The sequence below is a fragment of the Bos grunniens genome, chromosome 8 (genome assembly GCF_055505025.1).
Source record: "Bos grunniens cultivar Pamir isolate PY7600 chromosome 8, Bosgru_T2T1.0, whole genome shotgun sequence".
NCBI lineage: Eukaryota > Metazoa > Chordata > Mammalia > Artiodactyla > Bovidae > Bos > Bos grunniens.
Genome location: NC_141172.1, coordinates 29772789 through 29796685, shown reverse-complemented (window position 1 = coordinate 29796685; position 23897 = coordinate 29772789). Strand labels below are relative to the sequence as shown.

Here is a 23897-nt window from a genome sequence, read left to right as displayed (position 1 = left end):
TTGCTTTTCTTTTCTCTGTTGTACATAGCTGTCAGAAGAATCTGTTTCAGAAGAATGGGAAACTTCTGAAAGTCTGAAGAAGGCAAAGGTTTACTGATCCATAAAAGAAGTCAGAGAGGCCCGGCATATTTTGTGTGGGGCTGGGTTGATACCATTTTGGGCAAAAAAGGGTATACCAAAAATGATTTTTCAAACAAGGAAATTCAGCAGAGTCTAGATTGTGCTATTTTCACTGCATGTAATACATATTTTATCAGATGGTCCCATAAAGCAGTGAGGCAGCTAACAGGAAAACATGCAGACGACCTTGGAGCCATCAGCGTGTATACTATTTTCTCTCTCCCCATTACCTTTTTAATTTCAACAGTTCTTAATCCCTGTATTTCAGATGCCACTGTAAATGAAAAAAACAAGAGAAAAATATGATTATTAACACATTTTTAATGTTAATAATAGTTTAAATTTTAGTTGATTCTAAAACTAAATGGGACTAAGTACCTAAGTGAGGTACCCCAATGTTTTTGGAAATAGGGTGTTCAAAGTTACTAGCACACATGATTACATTTGTCTTACAGAGGGGCTCCCAACTGAAAAAATGGCACACCATCCCATATCTTCCTTCTTATTTCACGCACCGCTTATACAACTGCATAATCCACTCTGAATGAGGCAAGGACAGGATGTGTTTTGGACAGAGAGACACATGTGCACAGCTGAGAGGAATAAAGTCATGGAAACATTAACAAGAATCCATGGACTTAAGTGCCTAAACTTCTAGAATATTAGTCACACTGCACACAGAGACTGCCATATGGTTAGTTTCTTCAATTTGAACAACTTTCAACCAATGCTCCAAGCCAAAAAACCCTCTGCATCATGATTTCATGTAATTAAAACACAGGAGGATCATATTCATTTTCTCAATCAACATTTTTGCAATCTTATGAAAAATAGATGGCTTCAACTAATGGCATCTTCTGATTTATTGCTATTACATTAAATAGAGAACAGGGATAAAAATAAAACACACCAATCTTCTTCGTAAGAAAAAAATGACAGAATACTGATTCTAATGTTAGTAGGTCTCCCAGGGAAAACATCAATGGGACACACTGCCACAGGCATTGCTTCACGCTATTCTCAGTTTTTGCAGGCACTCACGTTTGCACCTATGTTAGAGTTTAGGATGATTTAGAGGGAAGAAAGCTTCAGAGGTAAAGTAAAACAGGGGGAAAAAACCAGTGTTGATGGCCAAAATTCAAGCCAGTAAATCATGCTCAACGTTTCAGTCCAATCTTACGTGCATTCTTCTTTGAACTACTTTCCAGTAACTCAGGTGTACCGGATCCCGAAAGTGGAAAAGTGAATGAGGACAGGCTGGCTTCACTCATCTACAAAGACATAACAGTTGTCTTAGAGAGTTTGGGAAGTAATAATACCCCTATGACTTATTTCATAATTACTTTAATGCACTTAGAAATACTTGTTAAGCAATAGTAGCATTTGATAATTAGAAAGGTAATCAATACACACAGTTTCCACTGAGTTTTGTTTTCTTTTTAAGGAAGAATGTGCCCAGCGACATAACTAATTAAAGGTAAAAGAATTTGATTCCAACATAATCTCACCCAAGCTAATCTTCTCTAAATTTAATCTAGTTGCACACAGATGTGAACTTACACAACTGCAGAAATAGAGCCAGGGGACAGGAAACAAATGGTAATCATTTAGGGGTGACTGTGAGGTCTTTAAGACAGGCTATCACTGTGTTTTATATGTAGTGGTGAGGTTGTACAGTTCACCTACACAAGATTCTTTTCAGTTGAATGCTGGCTGATAAATGTTTGCTATAAGAATAGTTTAAACATATGCTATCTTGGTAGGCTTTATAATGTATTAATTGGTTCACTTTTGAGATTATGCAAAAAGAATCATGTCAGAAAAGAAGAATGGTTGGGATTGTTTCTCAGAATGACTCACAAACTACTTAAGAGCTTCACCTTGCTTGCCTGTCCATTCCCATCTCTCAAACTCTGTACCCTAGCTGCTATGCCATGCTGCCAGGCCTGCGTACAGGACCTTGGACAGACTGACAGGAAAGGCCATCTTTGAACTCCTTTCGGCCTGTGAACTGCATCACCTTGATGAATTCCACAGCTACGTACCTGGCTGCTTTGAGAAGGTCTCCTCTCCGAATGGAATGGACCAGTTTTGACTCTTCCAACTTCCAAGGTTACTGTGCCTAGGGAACACTAGGGGGAGGTTGTTTGACAGAAACATTTAAATAAAATGCTACAGTCAGCTTTAGGATTACACTTTATTCTTTACGGCTGGGTTTTTGAAAGTCATGTTTCCTTTGGAATTTCTACAGGCAAGGATATCTCCCATCCTTTGTGGAAAGGTTTTTCTAAAACATTAAAACTAGTAAAAACTGTAACAACAAATCAGTAGTAGTCTGTCTTACTAGCTCATGATTTACATGGAGAGGGTGTCTGTCCAGGCAAAGAGAAATGGAGAATCAACCAATTCTCTCATGCAACACACTAATGTAGAGCCAAATGAGCTAAGGAATTTGGATTTTAAACAACATAACAAAAGCAATAAATAACCACTACTGCAACAAGTTGCTTTGCTTTCAATAGCAGAGGTACTCAGATAACATAAGCTCTCTACTGCCACACTGCACCTGAATAGACCTATTACGCAATATTTAAGCCATACTGCTGTAGACATCAAATGAGAATTGAGGAAAATTTCCCTGTTGCCCTTTACAAATAAATCACAGGCATGCAAGAAGTGCTATACAGTCTAATGTGGAAGCAGCAAAATGAGGTGGGTGAGAACCGGCTTTTTGGAGTCAGATACACTGGTTTAAATCCAGTCTGTGTGATTTACTCACTGTGTGAACTTAACAGACATCTACCTTGATAAGTCTTTTACTCTGCATTTTAAAAAACAGAGATCATTATAGGCTGCTGTGATAGAATAATCCACATACAATGCTCATCAAAATGTCAAACACATGCAGTATTGTCAACTGTGTTGCTTCCAGATTTTCCATTATAACAAACAGCACTGCAATGAACTTTACCTATGTAAAATTTTTTGTGTACTGAGGATTACTGATGCAAGACTTTAAAATGAAGAATTACTAAGTCAAAACAACAAAATGCAGCAGCAGTTACAAATAGCAAAGCTACAGGGATATTTAAGGCTCTCATCATATACTGGCAAACTGGTTTTTAAATGAGGATTTAACTGGTTCTAAAATTATCTGTGTTACATTATGGATGCCTCCTTCTGTATCTTTGAGAGGTTTTTGTCTCACAGAATTAACTATCATTTTCAATTTATCTCCTGAAGGAAGAGACTTTTCCTTAAAGAACTCTAATTACTTTATTTTTTGAAAATAACTCCAAGAAGAAATGATATTTTAAGTGTGCTTTATTAAAAACTAAATTTATATATACATACCAGGTCCTATGCAAACCAGAGGTTAACTACAATATGCTCACTTGAAATCCCTCTGTGAAGCTCAGCTTAACGACTGAAGAGGTTCTGACTAGAATCTGAGACCTCTGACATTATCCACTGCTGCTTAATAATATCATGAAGTTATATGCTCGTGTTACTGAATGTGTACCACACGACATGGATTCTGATGGCAATAGGTGTCTAGTCAACTTTGAACCACACTTCGGGTCATAAAAACACGTGTTAGGTAAAGGAAAACAATGAGATAAGAATTGAGAGGAAATACATCTAAATTTCCAAGAACTGTATTTTTAAGTGACCAGCCTGTATTTTATAACTCACTTTTTAAATTAGACTGGTGCTGCCTTTCCAATCAGCAAATGATTCTTCATGGAATTTACTTTGGAGGAAAGAGACTTCACAGCGTAAAACGAACGTATTTAAGGTTAGCAACTATACCTTGGGATGGAGGCCTTATAATTACTGAATTAACAACAGTGGTAACTGTTGAAGGAACTGCCAGGTAAATCTGCAAACACTCTTACACATTCTTCATCTCTGGGGAAATACTGGGTTGGCAAAAAAGTTCATCTGGGTTTTTCTATAAGATGGTACAAAAAAAACCTGAATGAAATTTTTGGCCAACTCAATATAAAGATGTCCAACTTAGTGTGCCCAGTAAAGGGTTAGGGCAGGGCGGGGCAGTCCAGAAAGCATGACTTTCAGAGGTACTCTGCTTGCCCCCTCTGATCTCCCGCCTTTCTGTGGGAGCATCCCCGCCAGTATGAGATTCTCCCCTTATGCCAGAGGTCGTAAGAATACATCCAGATATAAATATGGAGGCGGGGTGAATTGACATAAAGACATTTTTTCCTCTTTTGTGGCCTGAAGATGTGCTTTTCTTTCAAGAAAAGAACCACATAACAATCACTTTATGATAAAATATCTGCTAAGATCACAGATATTCAGTTCATAATTCTTCTTACTGTGTGTGCTCCCTCACTCAGTCGTGTCTGACTCTGCAACCCCACAGACTGCAGCCTGCCAGGCTCCACTGTCCATGGGATTTCCCAGGCAAGAATACTGGAGTGGTTTGCCATTTCCTTCTCCAGGGGAAAATACTTACTACTACTCTATAAATACATAACCATATAATAAAGAGCTGATCATAAGTGTAGAGATTTACCACTGAAGTATGTTGTCTAACATATGTCTTATTTGAGAGAACATATTAAATGAATACTTGTTGCATGTGGCAGCTCCTCCTTCTCCTACGCTATTACACATAACCATCTATGGCACTGGATTTCTACCTTCAGCAGAGCCGCAACGGCTTCCTGCGTTGCATGACGGACGTCCTCTCCATTCACCGTCAGTATCTGGTCTCCCTGTAGCAGTCGCCCATCAGCATCTGCAATGCCTCCTTTGACAACATCGGACACAAACACTCCAGTATCATTTCTGTAAGTGTGATTTTTAAATACCACCATTATTATTTTTTCCCAATTGGAATGCAATGCTTAAAAAGGCTAACATTTTAGAATTGAAAATTTTACTTCTATTTTTATGACTTTAAAAGTTTTATTGCTTTATCAACACTGGTGAAACTGAGAATTTGGTATAATAATAGTATCTTATGTCTTTATAATATTTTATAGATTAAACATATCTTCCATAAGCATATTTATTCAACACTTAAAAACTGTGAGTAGAAGTGGTTATTATACACATTTTATAGGTCACATAGCTACTAAATGGAAAAAAAGGGACTTAAGAGTCAGTCACAGGGAGAAAAATCTATTGTTCTTTCTACACCATATTGAAGCCTTGAATGGATATTGACCTGTGCCTATATAAATATGTTGCTATCATCAACAACATCATTAACATTACTTAAAAGAAACAACGGATGTGTCTCAAACTAAAACCATTTGTTACTCAAAATTACATACCTTTGCTGTGATGTCTCATTTAAATCATTACGGGTCTAACTTTCATACAAGATAGGTTTATGCAAAATGAACAACTATTAAGCTTATTCACAACCTTCTTTTCATAAAAGTAAAAATAACTCAATGACTTCCGGTTGAGATATAAAGACGACCATGTAGAAACATTTAGTAAGGTTTAATTGCATCACTTCTTCTTGCCAAGATCTTGACCTCAAACAAGTCATTTCATCATGTGATACGGTTTTCCCATCTTTAGAATAACTGTGTTGGAATTTACTAAATTATTTTTAACATTACCAATATATACATATTTAAATAAATTAGGTATTCAATTTATGTAAATTCACTGACCTACTACTCCAGGCCTCTTAATTTACACTCTCTGTTTCCTTCAGGTGGTGTGCTCTTGTCATGCTGATGCTTCTCTCTAGAATATCCTCCTTCTCCTTTTGTTAGATCACCTCTCACATATCACACTTTTCGCTTCCTCTCAGGCACTTTTTTTATAAAGCAGTTTTCCTAACCTACTTTCCTTAAATAAGGTCACATGATCCCTTTCTCCTTTGCTTCCATGGATTCCTCACAATATGTTTCTGTCTCTCATGAATAGATTCCTTTGTTGCAAGAATATATTTAATTCTCATTTACCAAACTGAGTTTTCAGATGTTAGCATTCATGCCTCTTTTAACTTTATTTCCCAGAACCTTAGAGATCTCTTGGCACCCAGCAGGTACTCAAAATTACCAAATGCCTTTTTGTCTTGTTGCTGTTGCTCAGTTGCTATGTCCTACTCGTTGAGACTCCATGAATTCCAGCATGCCAGCCTCCTCTGTCTTCCACTATTTCTCGGAGTTTGCTCAAATTTATGTCCATTGAGTTGGTGATGCTATCTAAACATCTCATCCTCTGTTGCCCCCATCTCCATTTGCCTTCAATCTTTCCCAGCATCAGGGTCTTTTTCAATGAGTTGGCTCTTCACATCATGTGGCCAAAGTATGGGAGCTTTAGCTTCAGCAACAGTCCTTCCAATGAATATTCAGGCTTGATTTCCTTCAGGATTGACTGGTTTGATCTCCTTGCAGTCCAAGGGACTTCCAAGAGTCTTCTCCAACAACACAATTCATCAAATCTTTGGCAATTAGCCTTCTTTCAGCCTTCTTTATGGTCCAACTCTCACATCTATTCACGACTACAGGAAAAACCACAACTTTGACTATACAGACCTTTAACAGCAAAGTGATGCCTCTTTTTAATATACTGCCTAGGTTGGTCATAGCTTTCCTTCCGAGGAGCAAGCATCTTTTAATACCGACTAAAAAAGTCTAAATTAGTATCTTCTGATGTTCTACTGCTGCATGGGCTGACAGTTCAGTTCAGTTCAGTTCAGTCACTCAGTCGTGTCCGACCCTTTGCGACCCCATGAATCACAGCACGCCAGGCCTCCCTGTCCATCACCAACTCCCAGAGTTCACTGAGACTCACGTCCATTGAGTCAGTGATGCCATCCAGCCATCTCATCCTCTGTCGTCCCCTTCTCCTCCTGCCCCCAGTCCCTCCCAGCATCAGCTGACAGTAGTTACCTACAGAACACAAGCAGGTGATAAAGATTCTACTACTACTAGTACTCTTCAAAGAAATTTAAGTTCAATCCTTTCCAGGAAATCACTGCCTTTGCCCTGATTAGTCATACCTTTTACCAACAATACTCAACCCCAGGCCTTTCCCTGGCTTCTTCTGCAGCTCGACGGTGAGAGTGTCGTACACGTCCTCCTCTTTGTATGGGGCCTCATCTCTGTACAGCGTCAGGCGCACCCTTTGTGGTGTCTGTCTTAGGACATTTATTGCTTCATCATGTGTGGCCTTCCTCAAGTCAATTCCATTTACCTGTACAGAAGAGGGACACAGATGGTGAGGAAGTAGATGAGTTGAGTAAAGTGAAGAAAGATGGAAAAGGGAAGGGGTGGGGAGAAAGAGAAAAGGAAGGGGCAGGGAGAGAAACAAAGACCACCCTCTCCACAGTTGCCTTTCCTTTGAGGTAAAGGTCAAATGCACAGCATTCTGTACCTCTAAAATCTGATCTCCAGCCCAGAGTCTTCCATCTTTACATGCTGCTCCTTCCTCGTAAACTTCATGGATAATAATGGCACCCTAAGGGCACAAACAAAACAAACCATGCTTTACCCCATCCTCCCTAGGAATGGTGAACAGAAATGCAGTCAAAGCACACTGTACTCTTAGAGACACTGATAAGGGTTATACACTGACTACATCTGTATGTGAGGCATGCACCAAAATTCAAAGAAAAGCATAACAAGACAAGTTGCTGTAAGTCTTAAAGAAATTTGTATTTCTTTCAAATGACAGGGAATTTTAAAGAAAAAATTTATAAAATACATAAATCACCCACACACTTATTTATAATAGATACACATCACCTTTCCTATCCACAAATGAAATTAACAGATATGCCTCACGTTTCCTATCTATAAGTGGAATGAATGGCTTTTAAATGCATTTTTTGACAATTAGAAATTTTTGTCTATAAATTATCCAATTTATCAAATGTTTTCTCAGTACGGGTCTAACCCAATGATATCCAGTCAGTAAAAAGACGATTAAAATATGGCAGGAACTGGTAAACTAACACAAACATTTTGAACCTAAAGGGCACAATCACAAGTATAAAGGAATATTACTAAGTCAGTGTTGACTTACTCAAAGTAAATGAGTAATTGCCCCACAAATTAAAGTAACAAGAAATGGTACACTGCCTAAGTCTTTGTATTTCATTTCATACAGCTGATGGAAATTTCCCTGCAGTGACCTCTCAGGGACCACTGAAGAGGCTGCATATGTGGAGCATCTCTGACTGCATCCTCACCAGCAGTGTGTCGGACCCCCCAACGATGCTCAGGCCCAGTCCTGTCCGCCCTTTGGAAATCTCAATAGTTGTTTCACAGCCTGGGATGATGGGGCAGGTTGCAGGATCAGAAGCAAAGATTGCTGGTGTTGACGACCTGCTTGTACCTAAAAGTAAGTTTAAAGTGAAATACAAATAAAAATTGATCAGAAGGCATATACATCAAACTCACCACACTGGTTGCCTTGGGGGATGGAGCAGAAACATGGGCCCGAGTTTGGGGACAAAGAAGACTTCAATTCCACCGTAATCTTTTAGTTGTGTTTAAAACCATCCAACAAATAATTACATCATCATTGTTACCTTAGTGTGGTGGGTACAAAATTACCTGTAAATTATTTTCTGCACTATTCTGTATTTTTCTTTAATTACTGGAGATAATAGGTAAAAGGAATGAGAACAGAGTTGAACTCAGCTGCTAGTTTCACTCTGATATTCTGTTTCATGGGAGCCAAACAAATCTCTTAAGAAATTTTGATTCGTAAAACTTAGAACTGAGATATGCAGTGGAGACCTAACTCACATTCAGGGAAGACAAAACATAAAGAACATCAGTAATTCTGGTCATGGTGCCTGCCACTCATGGCTTTTTAGGTTCCTGATTTGGTTTTCTCCTTATGTAATCGAATTTGTAATCAAATCATACATGCAACCAGATTTAATATCTGGGTTTATAACACATTAAGTGAGCCCCACCGGAAGTTTGTTTCTTAATGTCTCAATGTGTTATAAACTTGAATATTAAATACTGGTGCATATATGCTCAAAATTAAATAAGATTGGATTATGAAAAAATAAGGAGAATATAATCTCATACTCTGCTGTATGAGAGTCTTCATATTACGTTTAGTGATATACCAAAAAGCATATTCAAAGAAATATTCATAAGCAAATAGCATATTCAGAGAAAGTTGGTAGACTTGATAGATTAGCTTTAGAGAAAACGTTCTTTTTAGGAATCAGAGGCAGACTAGTTTCTTGCTCCTGAAATGGTAAGAAGAGGTGAAAGATATTTTCCTTTATGCTATGTTTCCATTTAGCATCTTATATGTTTATAGACACGCTATTTAGGGATCAACTTAATATTGAAAAATTACAAAATTACTATATTTTTTAACATTTTAGAGAATTATTCAGTCTTTCTAAATAAAGGATTACTTCCATTAGATGTTTATTACTTTAAGATTTTTTAGCAATAAAGTCCAACTGTATAGTACAGGGAACTATATTCAATGTACTGCTGCTGCAGGCGCTAAGTCGCTTCAGTCGTGTCCAACTCCATGCAACCCCATAGACGGCTGCCCACCAGGCTCCCCTGTCCCTGGGATTCTCCAGGCAAGAACACTGGAGTGGGTTGCCATTTCCTCTCCAATGCATGAAAGTGAAAAGTGAAAGTGAAGTCACTCAGTCATGTCCGACTGTTAGCACCCCCATGGACTGCAGCCAACCGGGCTCCTCCGTCCATGGGATTTTCCAGGCAAGAGTACTGGAGTGGGTTGCCATTTCCTTCTCCGATTCAATGTACTAGGATAAACTCTAATGGAAAGAATATAAAAGAATGCGTGTATATATATATGTACACACACACACACACACACACACACACATATATATATACAACTGAGTCAGCAGAAATTAACACATCATAAATCAACTATACTTCAATTTAAAAGCTGTGGTACATATACACAATGGAGTATTACGCAGCCATTAAAAAGAATACATTTGAATCAGTTCTAATGAGGTGGATGAAACTGGAGCCTATTATACAGAGTGAAGTAAGCCAGAAGGAAAAACATAAATACAGTATACTAACGCATATATATGGAATTTAGAAAGATGGTAACAATAACCCGGTGTACGAGACAGCAAAAGAGACACTGATGTATAGAACAGTCTTATGGACTCTGTGGGAGAGGGAGAGGGTGGGAAGATTTGGGAGAATGGCAATGAAACATGTAAAATATCATGTAGGAAACGAGTTGCCAGTCCAGGTTCGATGCACGATGCTGGATGCTTGGGGCTGGTGCACTGGGACGGCCCAGAGGGATGGTATGGGGAGGGAGGAGGGAGGAGGGTTCAGGATGGGGAACACATGTATACCTGTGGTGGATTCATTTTGATATTTGGCAAAACTAATACAATTATGTAAAGTTTAAAAATAAAATAAAATTAGAAAAAAAAATAAAAATAAAAACAGACTTTTAAACCAATTATATTACAAATGTTTTAAACTGCTGTTTCATTAAAAACCTGTCAAAAGAACTGAAAGTTTCAGTTTAGAAACTAAAAGAGCTTTTTTCTCCAAATGCAGAAAAAGTGTTTTTAACTACTTTTTTTAAATGCCACAAAGCTTGAAATGTATTCTTTTACTGAAAATCAGTGTGATTTTTCTGAAAAAGAACCTCAAAGGAATAATTTGCCTCAATGTACAAGACTGACATTTCAATGACATGTGAAATGGTCAGCCCAAGCTCCATATCCAACCATTTCATCTACTTCGTTCTCTTCAACAGTATCTGCTGTTTACACCCAAAGGAAGAACTCATATCCACTGTGTACATGTGGCAATGAGCAACATTTTAGGAGTTTGATATAGTGCCAGGCAAAGTTGATTCTACCAATGAAGTGGTATCATTGTATCCATATTAAAAATGAGAATACTGATGTTCCAAGAAGTTACATTACTTATTCAGTAGTATAAACAAGGAATGTACAAAATGAGATATCTCATGTATTAGTAAGATACCTGGAGTCACAGATACTCTTAGCAAAAGGTCCTTGGAGAGCAAAGAGTATCACTCCTTTGTCTTAGAGTTGGGTGAGCAGAGGCTTAGAGTGGCTGGATGGGTTCCCCAAGGTTCTATGGCTGGTTAATGTACAGCACCAGATCCCTTCTCTTTGTATCATCCTTTCACCAAAATGCTGTCGGACTACGGCCTATCAAGCAGTGGACTACATACAGGCAGATGGCTCCCAAGCAGGGACTTGATACCGAGTCTGAACATGCCATGTGTGAGAACCATCAGGAGACAAGCCCTTACTTCGCATGGGCTCTGGTTCCGGAGAGCTAGACGGTGGGGCCACTGGAGACTGGGGGCTGCTCTTTTTCTCTCCGTTGGCTGTACCAGTTCCTGAAGTAGTAGCCTGGGAGTCTGGATTCTCAGCACGAATCGTCAATTTCACTTTTGTCTTTGCAGTTTTCAGAAGGTTAATAAACTGGCAGGGGGTTGGGGTGGAGAAGAAATAAAATTAAAGGCAAGTTAGTAGACTTACACACAAAAAAAAGCCACTATGATAGCTGTAATTGGAAACATCTATGGTTGAGAGAAGAGTCAGAGGCAAACTTTTTCCCTGCCAGGACTCAAGAGGTCAAGAAAGAATGGCTGCAGTTTCTAGTTTTTTAAATTTCCTGATACTGATTAAGGCCAAAAAGTCTACTTCAGACTATATTCTTCATTATATAAGAAAGAGCTTTCACTTGTAACATTTCTAATTAATACTGTTCATTTCTCTGGATCCTTACAACCTTAGAAGAATATGGGGTGCTTTACCCACTTCTGATCATAGGAAACACCCTCTTCCAACGACACAAGAGAAGACACTACACAAGGACATCACCAGATGGTCAATACCGAAATCAGATTGATTATATTCTTTCCAGCCAAAGATGCAGAAGCTCTATACAATCAGCAAAAATAAGAATAGATGTGGCTCAGATCATGAACTCATTGCCAAATTCAGATTTAAACTGAAGAACCTGTAGTTTCCCTACCTGTAGTAGGGAAAATCACTAGAACATTCAGGTAAGACCTAAATCAAATCTCTTACAATTATACAATAGAATTGACAAAGAGATTCAAGGGATTAGATCTGATAGACAGAGTGCCTGAAAAACTATGGACAGAGGTTCCTTCCTGACATTGTACCAGAGGCAGTGATGAAGACCATACCCAAGAAAAAGAAATGGAAAAACGGTTGTCTGACAAGGCCTTATATATAGCTGAGAAAGAGACGCTAAAGGCAAAGGAGACAAGGAAAGACACACCCATTTGGATGCAGAGCTCCAAAGACAGCAAGGAGAGAGAAGAAAGCCTTCCTCAGTGATCAGTGCAAAGAAATAGAGGAAAACGATAGAATGGGAAAGACTAGAGGGCTCTTCAAGAAAATTAGAGATACTAAGAGAACATTTCACGCAAAAATGGGCAAAATAAAGGACAGAAATGGTATGGTAACAGAGCAGAAATATTAAGAAGAGGTGGCAAGAGTACACAGAAGAACTGTACAAAAAAGATCTTCACGACCCAGATAATCACGATGGTGTGATCACTCACCTAGAGCCAGACATCCTGGAATTTGAAGTCGAGTTGGCCTTAGGAAGCATCACTACGAACAAAGCTAGTGGAAATGATGGAATTCCAGTTAAGCTACTTCAAATCCTAAAAGACGATGCTATGAAAGTGCTACACTCAATATGCCAGCTAATTTGGAAAACTCACCAGCGGCCAAGGGCTGGAAAAGGTCAGTTTTCATTCCAATCCCAAAGAAAGGCAATGCCAGAGACTGTTTAAACTACCACACAACTGCACGCATTTCACATGCTAGCAAAGTAATACTCAAAATTTTCTAAGCCAGGCTTCAACAATATGTGAACCATGAACTTCAGATGTTCAAGCTGGACTTAGAAAAGGCAAAGAAACCAGAGATCAAATTGCCAACATCTGCTGGATCATCAAAAAAGCAAGAGAGTTCCAGAAAAACATCAACTTCTGCTTTACTGACTGTGCCAAACCCTTGACTGTGTGGATCACAACAAACTGTGGAAAATTCTGAAAGAGATGGGAATACCAGACCTCCTGACCTGCCTCCTGAGAAATCTGTATGCAGGTCAAGAAGTAACAGTTAGAACTGGACATGGAAAAACAGACTGGTTCTAAACAGGAACACGAGTAAATCAAGGCTGTATATTGTCACCCTGCTTATTAAACTTATATGCAGATACATTATGTGAAATGTCAGGCTAGATGAATCACAAGCTGGAATAAAGATTGCTGGGAGAAATATCAATAACTTCAGATATGCAGATGACACCACCCTTATGGCAGAAAGCAAAGAGGAATACAGATGACTAACAAACACATGAAAAGATGCTCAACATCACTCATTATCAGAGAAATGCAAATCAAAACCACTAAGAGGTACCATTTCACACCAGTCAGAATGGCTGCGATCCAAAAGTCTACAAGCAATAAATGCTGGAGAGGGTGTGGAGAAAAGGGAATCCTCTTACACTGTTGGTGGGAATGCAAACTAGTACAGCCACTATGGAGAACAGTGTGGAGATTCCTTAAAAAATTGGAAATTGAACTGCCTTATGATCCAGCAATCCCACTGCTAGGCATACACACTGAGGAAACCAGAAGGGAAAGAGACACGTGTACCCCAATGTTCATCACAGCACTGTTTATAATAGCCAGGACATGGAAGCAACCTAGATGTCCATCAGCAGATGAATGGATAAGAAAGCAGTGGTACATATACACAATGGAGTATTACTCAGCCATTAAAAAGAATACATTTGAATCAGTTCTAATGAGGTGGATGAAACTGAAGCCTATTATACAGAGTGAAGTGAGTCAGAAAGAAAAACACCAATACAGTATATATGGAATTTAGAAAGATGGTAACAATAACCCTGTATATGAGACAGCAAAAGAGACACTGATGTATAGAACAGTCTTTTGGACTCTGTGGGAGAGGGAGAGGGTGGGATGATTTGGGAGAATGGCATTGAAATACGTATAATATCATATATGGAATGAGTCGCTAGTCCAGGTTTGATGCACAATACTGGACGCTTGGGGCTGGTGCACTGGGACGACCCAGAGGGATGGTATGGGGAGGGAGGAGAGAGGAGGGTTCAGGATGGGGAACATGTGTATACCTGTGGCGGATTCATTTTGATATTTGGCAAAACCAATACAATATTGTAAAGTTTAAAAATAAAATAAAATTTAAAAAAAAAAGAAAAAAAATGTGGAAAAAAAATAGACTCTTGACGAAGGTAAAAGAGGAGTGAAAAAGTTGGCTTAAAGCTCAACATTCAGAAAACGAAGATCATGGCATCTGGTGCCATCACTTCATGGAAAATAGATGGGGAAATAATGGAAACAGTGACAGACTTTATTCCTTTGGGCTCCAAAATCACTGCAGATGGTGACTAAAGCCATGGAATTAGAAGATGTTTGCTTCTCAGAAGAAAAGCTGTGACCAACCTAGATAGCATATTAAAAAGCAGAGACATTACATTGCCAACAAAGGTCTGTCTAGTCAAAGCTATGGTTTTTTCAGTAGTCATGTATGGATGTGAGAGCTGGACTATCAAGAAAGCTGAGTGCTGAAGAATTGATGCTTTTGAACTGTGGTTTTGGAGAAGACTCCTGAGAGTCCCTTGGACTGCAAGGAGATCCAACCAGTCCATCCTAAAGGAAATCAGTCCTGAATATTCATTGGAAGGACTGATGCTGAAGCTGAAGCTCCAATACTTTGGCCCCCTGACGTGAAGGCCTGACTCATCTGAAATGACCCTGATGCTGGGAAAGATTGAAGGCAGGAGGAGAACGAGACAACAGAGTATAAGATGGTTGGATGGCATCACTGACTGGATGGACTGAGTTTCAGCAAGCTCCAGGATTTGGTGATACACAGGAAATCCTGGTGTGCTGTAGTCCACGTGGTCACAAAGAGTCGGACACGACCGAGTGATTGAAATGAACTACTTCTGTTTCTATAGACAACCTGAAGCAGCTTACATAAACATTTTTAATAAAACGGGAACATTTATGCTAAAAGCAAGATAAAGAAAACTATGCAAGAGAAGAATCAAGCCAAATGGAATGTTAAAAACATACACATGTGGGTTAAAGAATAAAACCTATACAATTATTAAAAGTGGTGCTGGAAAGAATGGACAGCTACGTGTGAAAGAATGAGAACACTTTCTAACACCATACACAAAAATAAACTCAAAATGCATTAGAGACTTAAATGTAAGGTCAGAAACCATAAAGCTCTTAAGAGGAAAATAGGCAGTGCACACTTTGACATAAATCACTGCAAGCTCCTCTTTGACCCACCTCCTAGAGTACTGGAAACAGAGAAAAATAAACAAACGGGGCCTAATTAAACTTAAAAGCTTTTATATAGCAAACTAAACTATTAATAATATAAAAAGACAAACCTCAGAATGGGAGAAAAAACTGCAAGCGAAACTGACAAAGGATTAATCCCAAAATACACAAGCAGCTCATACAGTTCAATAATACAAAAACAAAAACTGTCCAATCACACACTGGGCAGAAGACCTAAAGAAGAGATCTTCTTCTCCAAAGAAGATATATAAGAAGATGGCCAATAAATACATAAAAAGATGATCAATATAGCTCATTATTAGAGAAAAGAAAATCACAACTACAATGAGGTATCAACTCACACCAATCAGAATTGCCATTATTAAAAAAAAACAAAAACAAAAGAAACCACAAGCAAAAATGCTAGAGAATATGTGGAGAAAAGGAACCCTCTCGCACTGTCAGTGGACATGTAAACTGGTACAGCCATGAGGGAGAACAGTATGGAGAGTCCTTAACAAACTGGGAATAAAACTACCAGATAAAAACCCAGCAATAAAACCCAACGATCACACTACTGGGTTTATACCCTGAGAAAACCACAAGTCAAAAAGACACATGTACCCCAATGTTCAATGCAGCACTATTTACAAGAGCTAGGACAAGGAAGCAATCTAGACATCCTGACAGATGAATGGATAAAGAAATCGCACACATACACACAGGAATATTACTTACTCAGAAAAAGGAACAGATCAGTTGTAGTGAGGTGGATGAACCTGGAGTCTGTTATACAGAGTGATGTTAGAAAAACAAATATCATATATTAACGCATATATATGGGATGTAGAAAACTAGTACTGATGAACTTATTTAGAGGAAAGAAATAAAGACGCAAACATAGAGAACAGACTTGTGGACACAGTGGGTAAGGAGAGGCTAGGAGAAATTGAGAAAGTAGCACTGCCATATTTATACTATCCTGTATAAAATAGATAGCTAACAGGAAGTTGCTATATGACACAGGGAGCCCAGGCTGGCACTCTGTGATGACCTGGAGGGGTGGAATTGGGGGTGGGGAGGCTCAAGATGGAGGAGATACATATATAGTTATAACTGATTCACATTGATGTATGGCAGAGACCACCACAACACTGTGAAGCAATTTTCCTCCAAAATAACACAAACTGAATTTTAAAATGATTTAAGCACCTTGCTGGCCAATGTATAAATGGACACAGTGACACACCAAATCTCAAAGAAACACAGTTTGTTTGTTTGTTTGTTTTTCTAGCATTTACCAAAGGCTCAAGTGAAACTCCCAGTAAGTACAGTATTAAGATCACTTTTGAGAAGGAAGAAACTCAGGCATAAACAACTATTTATCCACTTAAAAGTTATAATAATTTAATGTCTGAGTTTTAAAATCTGTTTATAAAGCAATATAAATAGTGGATATTTATAGAAGCAAATCCATAGACAGTATATTAAAAAGCAGAGACATCACTTTGCTAACAAACGTTCTTATAGTCAAAGCTATGTTTTTTCCAGTAATCATGTACGGATGTGAGAATTGGACTATAAAGGAGGCTGAGTGTTAAAGAACTGATGCTTTCGAATTGCAGTGCTAGAGAAGACTCTTGAGAGTCCCTTAGACAACAAGCAGATCAAGCCAGTCAATCCTAAAGGAAATCAACCCTGAATATTCACTGGAAGAACTGATGCTGAAGCTGAAGTTCCAATACTTTGGCCACTAGATGTGAAGAGCCGACTCATCTGAATAGACCCTGACAATGGGAAAGATTGAGGGCAGGAGGTAAAGAGGGCAATAGTGCATAAGATGATTGGATGGTGTCAATACTGAAGGACAGGGAAGCCTGTGCTGTAGTTTACAGAGTCACAGAGACAGACACGACTTAGTTCCTGAACAAAAACAACACAGGAGCAAATATTCATTAAAAATATTCCTTTGGTTTTAATACTGAGTTGTCATTTGTTTAGAAGTTTGAAGTTTTCCTACAGGAAAACTGAAATGATATTTATCAAAAATGCCCACTGAATACTGAATTTATCAGGTAACAGGAAAAATATCATCTTAATTAGAAAACAGAAAGTAGAAATTAAGTACTTTTCAAATCTCCTCTCTTCCTTGCAGGTATCTAATACAGCTACACAGGTTTGATCCCATGACTGACCCCCACCCCCACACACTTAGCCATTTCCAAGGATGAGTTCACAGTACCATTTACTTTCTTTTGGATAACTACCTTTTCAACAGGATAGCCAACAACAACTTCATCATCTACAGCCAAGATCTGATCTCCAACTTTCAGCCGTCCATCCTAGATGGAAACATGGAAACTTTTGAGTGATTTTACAGACAGAATTCCCTTCCTCACCAGTTTCTGACTGTAAGAAGGGGGAGGCCTCACCTTGGCTGCTGCCCCGTGCTCTGTTAGACTCTTTATGATGACCCCACTGACTGTATCTTCTTCACTTATGGCAATGCCCAAACCCCCCTGATCCTACAGAAACAAAAACAGAAACACTTAGGAAATGTGAAACATGAAATTTATCCAAACAGAAAGGTATGTGACCGAAACTTCTGAACATTCAAAGGCTAGAAAAGCAATTAAAGGTGTTCTAAAATCCACTCTTCGAAATCCCCTTTTCTTAAGCAAACTTTGAATTACTTTAGTCGGATTAAATTTCTCCTCCATCAAATATTCAAATGTTCTCATTCCTCCCCTATGTCTAGTATCTCTAGTACTCAGTCGTGTCCGACTCTTTGCGACCCCATGGACTGCAGGACGCCAGCCTTCCCTGTTCATCACCAACTCCCAGACCTTGCTCAAACTCACGTCCATTGAGTCAGTGATGCCATCCAACCATCTTATCCTCTGTCGTCCCCTTCTCCTCCTGCCTTCAATCTTTCCCAGCATCAGGGTCTTTTCTTTTCAGCACATACACCAACTAACATATCTCTAGTCACTTTATCAGTAGATTCAGAAAATAAAAATGTATTCAACAACTTAATGAATGTACGTTTGAGAATTCAGTTCTGTGTAATTGGTTAAGTGACTCAAAACCAAAGCACACTCCTGCCTCCTTCTTCTGGCTTAGACATAACCACTAATACCGGTCCCTGCACGCCTGTTCCACTATCCCTTATCCTTCAGCAGACAGGCTGCCCTGACACATGCTCTGTGCTTTCTGGGGCTGAAAATCCACACTGGTTACTTCAAAGACTCGGGTTTTGGTTTGATACAGAGTGAAAATGCTCTCAACTCATGAGTCCAAAGACTTACCCTGAAAACCTGCCAAGGCTAGAAGAGCTACACTTACTTTAGCTATATTTTCCATACTTTCTTTTATCAAAACCAGGTGTTCCATAATGCTGGCTTTTACCTCTTCTTAGCATTTATATGAATAAAATCTACCATAGGGTAGTGAATATTTTCATTCTGGTTAGAGCAACTTCCCTTATTACAGTTTCCATCCAGGCAGACAGAAAGCAAGAGACAAAGGAGCTTACATGAGAGCCATGCTTGCCATGGACTTTCAGGATCATGGCATCGAGGTAAAGCTTCATCATCATTTTAAAGATTACGAATACCGCTGCTTTGCTGACAGAGACCATTAATGCTTGATGACATTCCAGACTGTCATTGCACGTCCTCCCTACCACCACTCTTTTCATGTGCGTAATACAGAGACAATTACACAGGTTTACAGTAAGCAGAACTCAGCTATAATATACTTTCGGGCTAGATTTGGAAATCTGGATATGTTACTTAACATCTCTAAACCTCTAAAATATCCTGTCCCCTCTCCCCTGCTGTCTCAAAGGACTCTCTCTGACATGGCAACAGAATGAGGGATGCTGGAATGGACATGTATGGACTTTTTGACAGAAAAGCTTTAATGACTTCTGTTCTTTTCCCTTTACCCACAACACAAACTGCCCATGACAATGTTTCTTAAAAGTATATGATAAGATCATAAAAAAAAATAATTAAATAAAAGTATATGATAAGATCAGAGCAATCCATTTTTGTACAGGGTTATTTATTAAAAAAAAAAATAAACCAAGAAGAATCAGTATTTTTTCCCACTAAGTGCTTAACAAATTTTGACCACATATCAGGCATTATGCCCACCAGTTTATAAACAACTCATTTAACCTTTCTAATTACAATATCAAAGGTAAGACTATCATCTCCAATTTACAGGTAAGAAAAATGGAGGCAAAGCAAGATCACAAAATGTGTTAAGTCTGTAACTGATGAAATAGGATTCAACCCAGTCAGACGGCCTTTGGTGCCCTGCCTTGGAGCTGGGAGTCTCGGAGGAAAGCACTCCTTTCTGCTGTAGCATTACACACAAAATCCCTCTGTCCCCCCATTCCACCTCCTCCGTTCCCCTCCTCTTCCCTGAGCATGTCACTGCTCTTTCTGTTTATTCTGTTCATCCACTGTCCACCTGCATTCCAGCATGAACCTGCAGCACCTAAAAGCATTTACAGGATTCTGTTCAACAAACCACCTCTTTCAAGTGGTCACTTGAATCCAAGGTTCAGATATTTTCAAAAGCAAATACCTCAACGATGCCTATCAGTGAGACTTCTAGGCATTTGGGCTTTCGGTCTGACAAAGGACAAAGCCTGTAACTTGTTTAATGTTTTACATCGTCCATAGCAAGTCCTTGTAAATAAATTAAACACAAGATCACTAAATATCATACCTTGGGATAATCATAAAAGCAGGAGAAGCTGGGCCCCTGCTCAAGTATCAATTAGCACAATGGTTATCAAACGTTAGTGTATGCTGGCATCATGGAGAAGGCTTATTAAAACATGAGCTGAAGGCACACCCCAGAGCTGCTCCTTCGGGAGATCAGGGTGGGCCAAGCACCTGCAGTTCTAACAAGCTCTCAGGTGATGCTGATGCTGCTGGTCTGTGGAGACTAGTTTTGGGAAACAGTGAATCAGAACACCAGTGTCACGGTCCTCACATCATTTCAGTCCAATTCTAAGCAGATTTACCTTAGGAAGTTCTAGGTGTTGCACGTTTGTCAACGAACTGAGGTCAACAACTGCCTCAGAAGTAGTAACACTCGGTTCAGCCTGGCAGAGGGAAAAAGGCGACAAAATAGGCAAATGTTATGTTGTTTTGCTTGACCAAATAGTTGTTTATTGTTGTCTAGTCACTAAGTTGTGTCCGACTTTTTGCAACCCCGTGGACTGTAGCCCACTAGGCTCCTATGTCCATGAGATTTTGTAGGTAAGGATACTGGAGCGGGCTGCCATTTCCTAACCTGGGGGATCTTCTTGATCCAGGGACTGAACCCATGTCCCCTGCATTGGCAGGTAGATTATTTACTGCTGAGCCACCAGGGAAGCCTCAAAGGGGCCGCTTAATTAACATTATTTCATATGCTATATTCCATCATTATAATTTTAATACTTCATGACGTTTATGAACATTATATCTTAAAGATATGAATGAGGTGTGATTAGACAGTAATTATTGGAGCACAGAAACATAAAATGCTTCACAAGACTGTATGGATTTACTCTACAATGATGCCTAATAGTTACCCAGCTCCGAACAGCACAAGCACTGACATATAGAACGCCAGCAGAGGCACCATTCACTATGTTTCACTGTGCTAGACATCAAGTGAATGTAGGAGCTGTTAAATGTTTTACCTGAAAGTTACTAAAATCCATTTTCTTGATGGACATTTTTGGTACAACTCACATGAAAATAAAATTTTCTCCTTTACAATCTTGAAAAACCACTTGATTCACTCAGTTCCCCATTATGATCAGTGAGTCCGTTCACCAGCATGAGACAAGTGATTTGTGCATCTTGCGTACAGAAAAGCCTAATGTTTAGATATTAATTTAGGGAAGAATGTTTCCAATTCATACCCTTTTCCACTGACAGTATCATACTTCCTCTAACTTTAAGTTTTCATTCTCTATCTCCTTTTAGTAATTCTAAACAAAGTAAACACAAAGCTTTCACCAAAACTCTCTTAAATTTGTGTCATCCTCTGGCCACTGCCTTCTCTTTCCTAAATTTCTTATCCACCATTTGCTTTATCAAAATCACTAATAATCATCTATTGGCAAATACAATGAACCCTCTTTATTCACCTTCTCGCAGGAGCCCTCCTCAGCTGCTGTGCGACCCACCCGCCTGATTCTTCATTTTGGACTTGTCAATTCTCCTTACAACTGATATCATACAATTCTGCCCTCGGCTCTCATCTTTTCTCAATATCCTCCACAGACAGAGCCTGAGCTCCCATGGCTCCCAAGCTGGCATCTATGGGGATTCATCTCTAAACTCGAGACCAAACATCCCTGTGAACACTTCTACCGAGCTTTCCAATAGACACTTCATTCTTAAGCTGCCTCAGAGAGAAAGTTCTCTATTTTTAAATAAATACCTGCTTTTCTTTTTTACTTTTTCTATTTTGATAAAAGATAACCATCTATTAAGTCACCAAATCAGACATCTGGAAACCTGGTACATCTCATCTGTTTCATTCTCCAGCCTATGCTCAGCCCCCAAATGGTACCTGGTGGTGGATGAATACATTCTCAACCAGTCATTTTTCCTCACTGAATATATTTAGTTAGGGATGAAGTAATATCTATTTGGGTTCTAAAGACCTGACACAACCATTTCTTCTCTCTCTCTCTTTTATTTTTGGGCATCAGTTCAGGTCCTCCATATCTATCCCGTGAATTACTTTAATTCTCTTGCTCCCTTCAACTTCTCTGTCCTGCAACCTGTGATTTTTCTCTGTACCATTTCCAGAGTTCTTAAAAATAATCATTCTTTGAGTCTGCAAAGATATAGCCTAAAAGACAAGGTCTGCATGGTGATCCTCATGATCCAACCCTACCTGTTCCCTGCCTCCCACTGTTCAACAGGGCTCTGCAGTTATCAATTCTCTGCATTTGCCAGAGCCTCCAGCCCATCCCTCAATCCATGTCCTCTGCTTGCAGTGTTTACGGGCCCAGACACCTACTCTCAATGTACATCTCATGTGCGACCTCCCCTATGTTTGCATTCTCTCCCCAGAGGTAACACTGTCAACTCCTTTTCTGCCTTCATTATTCCTTTGACAGGCTCTACTACTGGGCTTCATGTAAGCTGTGCTTATTTACATGAGTGTTCCATAAACTAGGCTATAAACATATTGGGGATCAAGAGGATCAAGAAATTCACTTCTCTCTTATATCCCTGAAAGGGCTCTATAATTGTTAGCTAAATTAATAAGTGATGCATAAACTAAGGCTTCCCAGAGAAACAAATATAAGCTACAAACCTCCTTGTTTTGAAGATTCTCTGAGGTAGCAGGCGAGGGTTCCACTGTATGTCCAGGACATACAGCCATCTGACTCACTGCATCTTTATTTCTAAAGGAAAAAAAGCACTAACCTGTAACATCATGACCATTCATACTATTTTCATTCTTTAGCTTGAAGACTCAGATAATTAGACAAAATTCTGTAGCCACAAAGGCTTGGAACTACAACACTTACACGTTCATATATGTTTCATTTTTATTCAAAAGAATCAGAATTGAACGGCTAAGGAAAAATATTTATAAACCAGGAAAAGAAAATGCTCACCTGATAAAAATTATTTTTACTTTAGAAGGGGCACATTTGATGATTGATGAAGCATTCTGATGACTTCTTCCATATAAAATTTGACCATTGATCTATGAGAAATAAATATCATTAATCGAGTCCAGAATTTTAATTTTACAAATTTTTATCTCCTTTCTAATGAAAAGGACTTCCCTGGTGGCGCAGTGGTAAAGAATATGCCTGCCAATGTTTGATCTTCTGGGTTGGGAAGATTTCCCCGAGAAGGAAATGGCAACCCACTTCAGTATTCTTGCCTGAAGAATCTCATGGACAGAGGAGCCTGGTGAGCTACAGTCCATGGGCTCACAAGAGTGAGCTAGGACTTGGCTACTAAACAACAACAATTTAATGAAAAGCATATTTTTTTTTATTCCTTTAAAATAGTACATACATTTTATTTCCCAGAACATGAACCTGGCTTTGATGCTGAGTTAAGAAAAAGCTCATGTTGAAAACCAACATTAAAATTCCATGGGTGTAGTCTGATCTCCATGGACTAATGAGGCATCACTTGGACTGACTACAGGAGAAGTATCCAGGCAGGCAACAAGCTTCTAGAATACTCTGCACAAGCAAGGGCTCTGCAGAGGCACCTGTGATCAGCACAGATCATCCTGGGAAGGCCTATCACAGTTCACAGTTAATGTCAGCACTGAAGGCCTGGGGGTGGGCCACTGGGAGAAGCAGTGCTGGTATACCCAGGCTTCAGGCAGTGGAAGGTGCTTAAGCAGCACACTACCTAGCG

The 23897-nt window shown here is 39.2% G+C and overlaps 1 protein-coding gene across 36 annotated transcripts in view; it reads right to left on the bottom strand.

Annotated features, from left to right (window-relative positions):
• MPDZ (multiple PDZ domain crumbs cell polarity complex component) overlaps positions 1-23897 on the bottom strand; it is a 175466-nt gene that overhangs the window by 9600 nt on the left and 141969 nt on the right. For 22 of the 36 annotated variants that reach the window (XR_015169573.1, XM_086415111.1, XM_086415115.1 and 19 more), the window contains 14 exons: positions 23132-23223; positions 22825-22915; positions 20522-20602; positions 17910-18002; positions 17745-17819; positions 11392-11566; positions 8309-8454; positions 7492-7575; positions 7118-7311; positions 4788-4935; positions 2166-2252; positions 1301-1391; positions 636-713; positions 351-394 (listed from right to left, as the gene is read on the bottom strand). Coding sequence is in view for 34 of the 36 variants with exons in the window: in XM_086415111.1 (XP_086271237.1) it covers positions 351-394; positions 636-713; positions 1301-1391; positions 2166-2252; positions 4788-4935; positions 7118-7311; positions 7492-7575; positions 8309-8454; positions 11392-11566; positions 17745-17819; positions 17910-18002; positions 20522-20602; positions 22825-22915; positions 23132-23223 (1479 nt within the window). In the remaining 2 variants the exon portion in view is untranslated. Of the gene's footprint in view, positions 1-350; positions 395-635; positions 714-1300; positions 1392-2165; positions 2253-4787; positions 4936-7117; positions 7312-7491; positions 7576-8308; positions 8455-11391; positions 11567-17744; positions 17820-17909; positions 18003-20521; positions 20603-22824; positions 22916-23131; positions 23224-23897 lie in introns of those variants that run through there. The other 14 variants (XM_086415116.1, XM_086415123.1, XM_086415126.1 and 11 more) reach the window with 2 other exon arrangements.